This window comes from Sodiomyces alkalinus (genome assembly GCF_003711515.1).
Source record: "Sodiomyces alkalinus F11 unplaced genomic scaffold SODALscaffold_1, whole genome shotgun sequence".
Lineage (NCBI taxonomy): Eukaryota > Fungi > Ascomycota > Sordariomycetes > Glomerellales > Plectosphaerellaceae > Sodiomyces > Sodiomyces alkalinus.
In genome coordinates, this window is record NW_021167079.1 from 3,128,819 (window position 1) to 3,138,412 (window position 9,594).

The 9,594-nt window shown below is 52.8% G+C and overlaps 3 protein-coding genes across 3 annotated transcripts in view; 1 reads left to right on the forward strand and 2 right to left on the reverse strand.

Annotated features, from left to right (window-relative positions):
• Positions 1-585: 585 nt before the first annotated feature.
• Positions 586-4,635, reverse strand: SODALDRAFT_20525 (hypothetical protein). Its single transcript, XM_028607237.1, has 2 exons — positions 4,532-4,635; positions 586-4,244 (listed from the first exon to the last, which is right to left on the reverse strand). Exon 2 carries the CDS (start codon positions 4,227-4,229, stop codon positions 714-716), a length of 3,516 nt encoding a protein of 1,171 aa, XP_028470465.1. The 5' UTR covers positions 4,230-4,244; positions 4,532-4,635; the 3' UTR covers positions 586-713.
• Positions 4,636-6,313: 1,678 nt separating this feature from the next.
• SODALDRAFT_326820 (pyridoxine biosynthesis protein) lies at positions 6,314-7,981 on the reverse strand. Its single transcript, XM_028610271.1, has one exon. It carries the CDS (start codon positions 7,630-7,632, stop codon positions 6,694-6,696), a length of 939 nt encoding a protein of 312 aa, XP_028470466.1. The 5' UTR covers positions 7,633-7,981; the 3' UTR covers positions 6,314-6,693.
• A 955-nt stretch (positions 7,982-8,936) lies between these two features.
• Positions 8,937-9,594, forward strand: part of SODALDRAFT_341980 (SNO glutamine amidotransferase) — a 1,629-nt gene continuing 971 nt past the window's right edge. The window contains exon 1 of the mRNA XM_028613060.1: positions 8,937-9,549. Coding sequence (XP_028470467.1) covers positions 9,302-9,549 — 248 coding nt within the window. The 5' untranslated portion in view covers positions 8,937-9,301. The remainder of the gene's footprint in view (positions 9,550-9,594) is intronic.

Below are 9,594 nucleotides of genomic sequence, written 5' to 3' on the forward strand. Positions count from 1 at the left end.
ACTTAGTACCCATAACAGAGTCTTCACCACCTAAATTAAGGGTATAAGAGACTCTCCCAGATATAACTTAATATAACACACACACACGAGATTTCTACTCTACTAAGTTAATCATTAAAAGTGCCTTTTGACGTGCGACAATATAACCTAGGTAGGAGACATTAACATTTTCTTTGGTATTTTTAGGTATCGGGCAGAAGTCGGACAGACTCACGAACTCCCCCTGAGGACCAGACAGACAGACAACCACCGCTCTTCTTCCTACCTAGGTATACAACATTGCTTAATTCCTCTCTTTATCCCGTGCAAGTTATATTAGGCTAAAGGTCTACCTTTTATAGCCTTTTGGTTAGGTGGTGAATGGCTACGTCGAGTCTAGTATGTCTGTCCTTCTATAGTGGATAGTAAGTATCTAAGCTACTGCCTGCTTACTTCTAAACGGATGCCTTTATCTTTACTATTTCTTCGAACTCTCTTATAAGTTATACCCCTTGGATAAGAATGAAAATACTATATAAAATGGAAATCTTATATAAAATCAGTCCCTGGTTAAAGAATCCTGGAAGGGCTTACTAATATCGGAATATAAGTGTTTCTCTTATCGGAATAAATATTTATTCTGTATTAAAATTCCTAACCTCACGTCCCCCCTTGAACAAACCATTGTCGAGTATTAAAGTATCTGATAAACCCCCGTCGTACTGTTGAACTTATTAGGGGAGGATAACCTCAGCCAACTGTACCACCCGCGGATTTACGTCCCGCAACCATTTCACCAACCGAAGCCCCTGCATCTTGGACCGCCCTAGACGGGTCTCTAGTATAAGCCGCTGTTCCTCCTCCGGCCGCTCCCCGTAGTGCAGCACAACCTCATGCCGACTTCTGTCCCTGCTACGGTTATACTGGAATCGCAGCACCCGTCGAGGATCCACTATGATCTCCTCCGCCGTGCCCTCCTTCGCCCGCGCCACGCCGCCGATCTCGTCAACCCTAAGACGCGCCGCATCGGCCGCCGACCCTGCCTCCCACTGCCGGGCCCCCTGCCGGAACGCGCACAGGTCTAACGCGTCCGGCTCGCTCTTCACCACAGCGAAGGGAGACTGGCCCCTCGGGGCGCTGGTACCGGGAGAGTAACGGGAATCCGGCGGCGTATCCGATGGTCGTCGAACCGCGCGCCGTGCCAGTTCGCCCGGGTTCCCCATCCACCCGGAGCTCGCGGCCCAGTCGCTGTGTCTGCGGCCGAGACTGTCGCTATTCGGCGTACCTGGCATGCCCGGTCTAGCCGTCACTGCCGGAACGTCCTTCGCCTGAGAGTCGGATGCGTCGCGCGGGACACGTTCGTCCCTAGATCCCGTCGTCTCCCGGCTGTGTTTTGCCAGGTCTTGCAGGAACCGCGGCCGGTTCTCTCCAAGTTCGACCTCGGCACTCGGTCCCGAGTGATTCGCTCCCTGAGTTTGTGGAGGCTGCATGTGGACACCGCCGGTGACTGCATTTTGTCGAGACTGAAGTCGTTGCGGTTGATGCTGTTGGGGTTGGCCGACCGGCTCCCTGTCCGTCTGCCCGGCATCGTTCGCGCTATTTTCCTCTTTACCCCCATCCACTGCCGGCGCATCAGAGGTGGAAATGGCCGGGGGCGCCATGACATTCTGGCCTCGCATGTCCTGCTGCGACTTCTGTTGCATCTCACACTTCTCGGAGACCTTGTCTCCTTTGCCATCGTGAGAGGCCTCCCTCTCACCCGACTCCCGGCGTTCTTCCTCTTCGGCGAGGCTAAGTGGAACTGGGGTTCCGAGACGCACTTGCAGTTTTTCTCGTTCTCCTTCCTGGTCTTCCTTTCGTCCATTTGGTGATTCGCGTGGCTCGGCCTCTGCGAACAGTCCAGTGTCTTCCTCCCGTTGATCGGCACCGGAGGTGACGTTATTCGCAGAAGGTTTCTCGGTCCCTGTAGGCCGACCGTCTTTCAATGCAGAAAGAGGACCATGTCGTTCTCGGGCGCGGTCGATGCTCGGCGATGGCTGTGGCCCACGACCAGGCGCATTCGACATTAGCACGTCAATGTCCGTGGTGGTCTTCCTTGCCGATAATCGTGTGCCGGCGGCAGCGCCCAAACGCGAAGGCGTAGTAAGATCGACAAAACTCGTGGCCGGCGGCGGTGTGGTGGCTGTGCTGGGCAGATCTTCGGTGATCGAATCGGGATTCGACGCAACGTCCTCGTACTCGTAGTCCATGTCGTCCTCGTCATCTAGCGTGGGGATCTCCACATTCCCATCCCGATCCGCCGTTTCTCCTGGGTGCACGTCCGAGTCCGAGTCACAATCCGTCGCGTCGGGGTCTTCGTCTCTCCCCACGGCCACTTGAACGCCCTTGGCTCCCTTGGCTCCCTTGGCTCGCATAAGCTGCCGTCCCAGCTTGTGCTGGGCACGCGCACGCATTTCGGGATGGTCCGGGCCTAGAACGGGCACCGGATACATCGGAAAGTTGGAAAGCTCCACAGCTCGCACCCATCCCTCCCTGGTGCTCTTTCTTTCGAACCAGAGGACGGGGAAGAATCGGTTCTTGACCGACTTGCCCCCATCCTCGTAGCCCGGCGCCCATCTGGCGATGCCGTCTTGATCGTACCTGTAACATGCTTGGCGATGCGCATCCCGCAAGAGGGACAAGCTGCCCAGTGTGGTGCCGCCATAGCCGCAGGGAGTGAGATCCTTCCAAGCGAGGATCATAACGACGTACCTGCGAGTTCTCTCGCCCGGCTTCGTTCTCGGGGTCGCGAAGTAGAGCTCACCAGCCCTGGGATTAGTGATGATACCCAGACCTTTCTGCATGTGTTTGTTGGCATGCTTCTGGGCAACACGGGAAGGGTTTGCAGCTACTATCGCGCTTTTCCCCTCCAGCGCCTGAGCATTTCCACTGATCGGAAGCATCCCTGTCGCGGTGGGGAGGCTGGTGGCCCCGGGAGCGCCAGGCACAGCAGAGTCTTGCGTTTCTGGTTGTTTGCACCGGCCCTTCATATTCATGCCGAGTGGTGTGTAGCCATTTTCAAAGGCTTCCTTGACAATCGCGTTATGCTTCTCGGCGAGCTCTTCATTGCAGCCGAGGACGCGGTACCCCAGCATCCGCACAGCCCGGTCTGAATAGCGTTTCAGTTTGCCATGGGCCTCCGAGTCGAGGTGCTTCATAGCGGCGTTGATGGCCTGCATACGAAAGTGGACGCCGTGTTCCTCGCACTTGAGGATATACCATTGTCCTTCCCAGCCCAAGATGGCGTGCTTGTACTTGGCTTTCCCATCTTGGTATACTTCGTCGTACGTCACCGTCCTCTCGCCTTGCGGATTGTCTGATGCTGTCTTGGGGCGTTTGGTGCGGCCGGATTCTTGCGCACTGGGTTCCAGTGCCGAAGTACTCTTGCGCTTGGGCGGGCTCCCGCTTTGAACAGAGGCTTGACTGGAAAAGGACACAGAGCGCGCCTTCTTCTGGCTTGACACTGGAGCCCTTTCCTGGCTACCCACCGAGGCCGGCCTCGGAGACGGATGCGGGTGGCTCGGGACTGGAGCATGATGAACGGAGGAATTCCTTGCAGATCTGATGCCGCCGACGCTGAATCTCTTGGGGAGAGTGGGACGGGCTGCGTTGGATATAGTGGGAGTCACCAGTGAGGGTTCGGGCCGAGGGCCTGACGAGTACGTGGGGTCGGACTTCGGTGTCGCCGTGGTTTTCTGACGACTTGCAAGACCGTCATTGGCGACTTCTTGGTCAATATTTGCAGAACTCGCGGAGGAGCCAACATTGATACTTTCGTCGCTGCCGTCCCGCGGTGTAGAGCGGTCGTTTCGAAGAGCAATACCAGAGCGTTTAAGCTCTGCTTTAGGGAGTTGCTTGAATTCTTCACGTAGGTAGTGGCATACGGCGGCCTTCCTCTCCTTCTCGCAGTCGGCTGTTTTTCTTTCAAAGTCGCTTATCAGAGCGTTAAGGCGCAGGTCGAGATTGTTGGACATGAGTTCCCGCATCTTTCTGTCAATATCCACGGGGATATCGCTTCGATTTGCCAAACAACCAGCTTCTTCCCTGGCAGCAGCAAGTAAAGTAGCCCTGGCTTGCGTATACTCTTTCTCTTGAGCCTCCGAGATAAGCTGATATTTGCTCTCGATGGCATCGAGTTGCTTATGGCGGGCGGGGGTAAAAAAGAGGTCAGGTGAATTACTTCTAGCCATGGCAGGATTTTGAGTTGCCATCTTGTTGGGGGTTATCTGTGGATCAGAGAATTACTGTCAGTAAAGCATACAAGGACGATAAAATGTGAGGAAGAAACGGGAGAAAATGGATAATGAATAATGAATCCACGCAGTGGACGAACGCTTCTTGGATTCGAGCTACATGACCAGTGTCTGAGTGCGTCTTCAGAGGATGCCCTAATTGAGAGCAAGTATAAACAGACACGCCATGCCAACGGAAGTAGATGCAGTAGAGACAGTAGGTGCAGAAGACTGTAGATGCCGTAGGCCCGTAGAAGCTCGAGGAATTAGGATGCACCCACCCTTGAGTGTCTAGTCGTTCCCACGCCGTCTTTGGACTCTGGGGACAGACTCAGGCACAAATCCACACAATGCCGTAGATGATACAATACGCCAGGGTGAAAGACTAGCGTAGTTGAAACGAAAATGTGCCGCTGCCAGCCATGTGTTAGCAAACCCTGGGCTACTATATAAAGCAGTATGCCGACTTACCTGGACGATTTTAGACCTTGTAGGCTAACAAGTAGAAAAAGACAAAAAGACGCAGTTGTGATGAATCGACGCTGTGGCGGAACATTTCTTGGCTAACTAGAATGAGATGGAGGGGTTGGCGGTTGAAGAGCGCGTGCGCAAGGCTGGGTTGGAATCAGAGACGCGTCTTATATTGAATGAATCGGTATGTAATTGAATCGTAAAGGACAAGCGCCTAGGAAGAACATACCGGAAGCCTTGTTACTTGTAGACCATAAACCTGGATTTGACCTGGCCGAGCTGGGTGCTCGACGGAGGTAAATCTCTTCGCCGAGATATCCGAGTAGAGAGCAAAACTGTAGAAGGCAGTAGTGGTATGAGAAGAACGGCCGCGATATAGACTCAATAATAGGAAGGGAGGAGCGATGAACTTCAGGACAAGGAAAGAAAGAGAACCTTAAGCTTATCCCTAAAGGTTAGAGTGCCGATTAGAAGAAAAAAGAAGAAGAAAAGGGTACCTCAAGGAGGTTAAAGGGGAGGAGTCAGGGATAGATATAGGTTGTAGAAGGGCGGTGGGAAAGGAGGATAGAAATTTGAGATCAAGATTAATGACCCAAGTGCCCTGTAGACCGCTACACCTGGTTAGTCACGGTAAGCCCTCGCTGCCCTCCTACCCCGACCCTTGTCGTAACGTATATCGAATTCAGTTACACTGTGTGTTTTTAAGATAAGGAATTATTAGACGAGTCGTCTAAGAATCCTATAGGCGTAGATCTCGGCGTCTTCTAGACTCTAGCTATATATAAAATAGTAATAGTAAGAATACACTCCTTATACTTGTTTTTAATGGCTGCTATAGCCCTTGGTTAATATATTAGTATCTAATTTCTTGTATATATAACCTAGAAGTATCTAATAATCAAGGGATTTTCCACAAGGTATACTGTAAATAGGACCTAGTATCTTCCTATAGTATCTATTCGTACTTTTAAGGTTTTACTCGAAGAGGGTGTACTAGAGTACCGGCTAGACGCAGGTCGACGTGTATAGTAGGGGTTAAGTTCGAAGCTAATATTCGTTCTATTTATCGACGGTCATTTCTATTGGACGCCACAGTAAAACGGAGAAAACGCCCAATACTACAGGTAGGTATAGAGTAGAAGTCCAGAACACATTTCGCACCGGCTATCTCCCTGGCACCCCTCAGGGGTCTAGCAGTAATAATTATTACACTTATAATTGCGTCTTGTCCATGACCATTTCATTCCCCGCGTCTTGTATTCATCATCAGGGGTGGAATATAAACACCCGCGCGTCCCCTTTTTTCTTTTTGTTTCTTCAATAACAAATCTTTATTCTCGTGTAATTTGTAAATTACGGACACTGATACTCCCTACTTCTTCTATATTTGGTGGGAGCTAGACACATGGCGAATGCTTGCATCCGAGAGTCGACATGTGTCCGTCTGGTAGGTTCCCGTTTCTATACAATGTTTCGAGCGTGAAGATGAGTTCTCGAGGAACCATCTACTTGAGAAGATGTCAGTTGAGGTTATACGGCACATGTTGATCGAGTCACACGAAGCTGATGGGTGGGCTGCTTATCCTATGATTCTGAGTAGGCTTTATAATAGTACCGTGGGGCTTGTACATATTTATTTTCAATTCTTCTTCTTGTTGGTCTTCTTGTTGTTCCTGTTCCTATTCCTTTTTTTTCCCCCTTCATTTACCTACAATGAAATATAGAAATCGGGATTCGAAAATCGCTTCGTAAGGACTCAACCAAAATGAATTTCCTTTTTCATTGCCAGGACAATACATTTCTCTGTAGCATTTCATTACTCTCGTTCCTACCGTCCTACGGCACCTATCATGCGTAAGAACTAGCAACAACATAACGGCTTCCCATCCGGCATTCATAGAACGATGTTCGTCTTTGTTCGTAAGATTTATCATGTATCTCGACAATCGAGCAGCCCGTCTACACATTCGTTTTACCATCCCCTGCCGGCCATCTTCTCCTCCGGCCGCATAGAATCGCAGTTAATGCCAACCATAGCCTCGCCGAGTCCCGTAGAAACCTCGGCAAGCACAGCAGCGTCACGGAAGTGGGTGGTGGCCCGCACAATGGCCTTGGCGCGCTTCGCGGGATCACCCGACTTGAAAATGCCGCTCCCAACAAAAACGCCATCGCAGCCGAGCTGCATCATCAGCGCCGCGTCAGCCGGGGTGGCGACGCCGCCCGCCGCAAAATTCACGACGGGAAGGCGCCCCTCCTCGGCGACGCGCTTCAGCAAGGAGGCGTCGACCTCGAGCTCGCGGGCCAGGGCGCGGATGCCGACCTCGCCCTCGGAGGCCAGCACGGCCTGGGCGCGGGCAATGTCGGCGCGGACCTGCTTGACGTGGGTGACGGCCTCGACCACGTCGCCGGTGCCGGCCTCGCCCTTGGTGCGCAGCATGGCGGCGCCCTCGGCGACGCGGCGCAGGGCCTCGCCGAGGTTGCGGCAGCCGCAGACGAAGGGGGCCTTGAATCCGTGCTTCTCGACGTGGTAGGTCCGGTCGGCGGGCGTGAGGACCTCGGACTCGTCGATGTAGTCGATGCCGAGGGACTCGAGGATCTGGCACTCGACGAAGTGGCCGATGCGGGCCTTGGCCATGACGGGGATGGTGACGGCCTCCTGGATCTCGCGGATGATGGCCGGGTCCGACATGCGGGCCACGCCGCCGTCGCGGCGGATGTCGGCGGGGACGCGCTCGAGGGCCATGACGGCGCAGGCGCCGGCTTCCTCGGCGATGCGGGCTTGTTCGGCGTTTGTCACGTCCATAATGACGCCGCCCTTGAGCATCTGGGCAAGGCCGGCCTTGACGGCGAAGGAGGGGATTTGCTTGTCATCGGCGGCGTTGCCGTTTTGCGCAGCTGACTCGTTGGTCATGGTGACGGTGGGTGGTGATTATTAAGGAGGCGCGAGGGAGTCGAGGGGAGTCGAGGGGAGTCGAGGGGAGTCCAGGGGGGTCGGTGGGGGTTTTGGAGGAAAGTTTTTGGAGGGAGATTTTATGAGGGGGTTAGAAAGAAATAGCTTGGTTTGATATGAGGTGAAAATATTCAACGAGGGCCCTCACGGATTGAATGTCCCGAGATGTGAGAACTTTTTAGTGGCGACTTTTTTCCTCCAAGGCCTGCCAGTCGGTAGCGTCGCCGAGGGGTATGTGGGTAAGGGTAAGGGGGGTAAGGGAATGGTCCGAGGGGCGGAGAGGGGCAAAAACGCAAGACGCGGGGTATTATTGGTGATAAGGATATGGGACCTGGGGGTCGTCTTACATGTACCTTATTCTTCATGATACCTATAAAAGACTGGAAATGTAAGAAAGTACCATTATAAGCCAGTCAAGTCTTAACACCGAAGATTCCAACACGTAAAAGAAAAGAGAGAACAACCCGACAAGAAAGAACGAAATGAAAATGGTCACTCGTTTCGGAGTTGTTAAAGCGTCGGCCTTGTAAAATTGTGTATAATAAATTGTGACATGTTCCTCGAAATTCCCTCAAACGGTTACTCCGGGTCTCTCAAATTTCACTATCCCCCGATTCCTCTCCCCCCAGTGCTCAATGGCTCGCCCGATCAACTCCGCTGTCCGGTTTCCTGGTCCAACGGGTCCCGCACCGCTATTGGATGCCCTTCGATCGACTTTATGGTCGTGCGTGCGGCTTTTATCGGCATGTGGAAAGCAGATGTAGTGTAATCAAATGTATGTACCTTACAGTACCACCTCTCCCAAGTCTTCCCGCCCGTCGCCGCCCATGCTTTCCGCGCCCGTGTGGCCCGTTGCCACCGGTTCCGCAAGACCCTTAGACGGTCACTGTCACTCTAGTTTAGCCGGCTCGCTGTCTTAAACGGCGTCTTGACTCATTGTCCACAGGAGCACTGGAATTGATATCTTTCAGTACCCGATGAATTAATTAAGGCCGGCTTAATTAATCCAACCAGAGGATTCGGTACCAGACGGATAGTCCGGACATGGCCAACTTGAATCCTACCGATACCTAAGGTAATAAGGTACATACGTTGTATCATAATGCTCCGACATCGATGATCAATTCGCATCCGTAAGGTACTTCGTAGATACAGCACATGTGATCGTCTTTGGAACCACGCGGCAATTCTCCGACTGCGGAACCACCTCCCTATCGGTACTCATCGTGTATCTCCCAAAAATTTCAAGACAGCCACCGCCATTCCCCTAACCCATCAACCGTCGTGCACTCACAAATTCCAACCACCCCTTACCATATTATCAACAAGCATTAGTTATAACTCAAATATCATCAATCTTACAGAGTATTCTCGGCCTAGATAGACAGTTTTATTACTGGGCCTTCCTTCCACGGAAGACCAGTCATCCCTCGGGATCGTCTCGATTCTCACCTTCTCCACGGACCGCGGGATATCCCGGCCCTCACCCACCAAGAGACTCACCCACCAAGCCTAAACCAATCGATCATTCACCACGATCAAGATCATCGTCAAAACTCCCTCGGCCTCATACTTTCTCGTCCTTCCACTTCCTTGCTTACAGCACCACTCGCACGACGCCATATCCAATATGCCTACTCTCACCATCGGCGTGCTGGCCCTCCAAGGTGGCTTCGAAGAACACATAAACCACCTGCGCAAAGCCGCCGCCACCGCCTACCCTTCTCCTTCTCCGTACCAGTTCAACTTTATCCAAGTCCGGACCCCTTCTCAACTCGAGTCCAGCAAAGGGCTCATCCTCCCGGGAGGCGAGAGCACCACCATCTCCCTCGTTGCCGCCGAATCCGGTCTCTTGGAGCCACTGCGCGATTTTGTAAAGTATACTGTTTCCTTTCCTAGTCTTTCGTCTTCCTCTCTCTCTCT

What these genes read in the sequence shown, in the direction of transcription:
- SODALDRAFT_20525 (XM_028607237.1), bottom strand. Translation starts at nt 4,229, where the DNA reads ATGGCAACTCAAAATCCTGCCATGGCTAGAAGTAATTCACCTGACCTC.
- SODALDRAFT_326820 (XM_028610271.1), bottom strand. Translation starts at nt 7,632, where the DNA reads ATGACCAACGAGTCAGCTGCGCAAAACGGCAACGCCGCCGATGACAAG.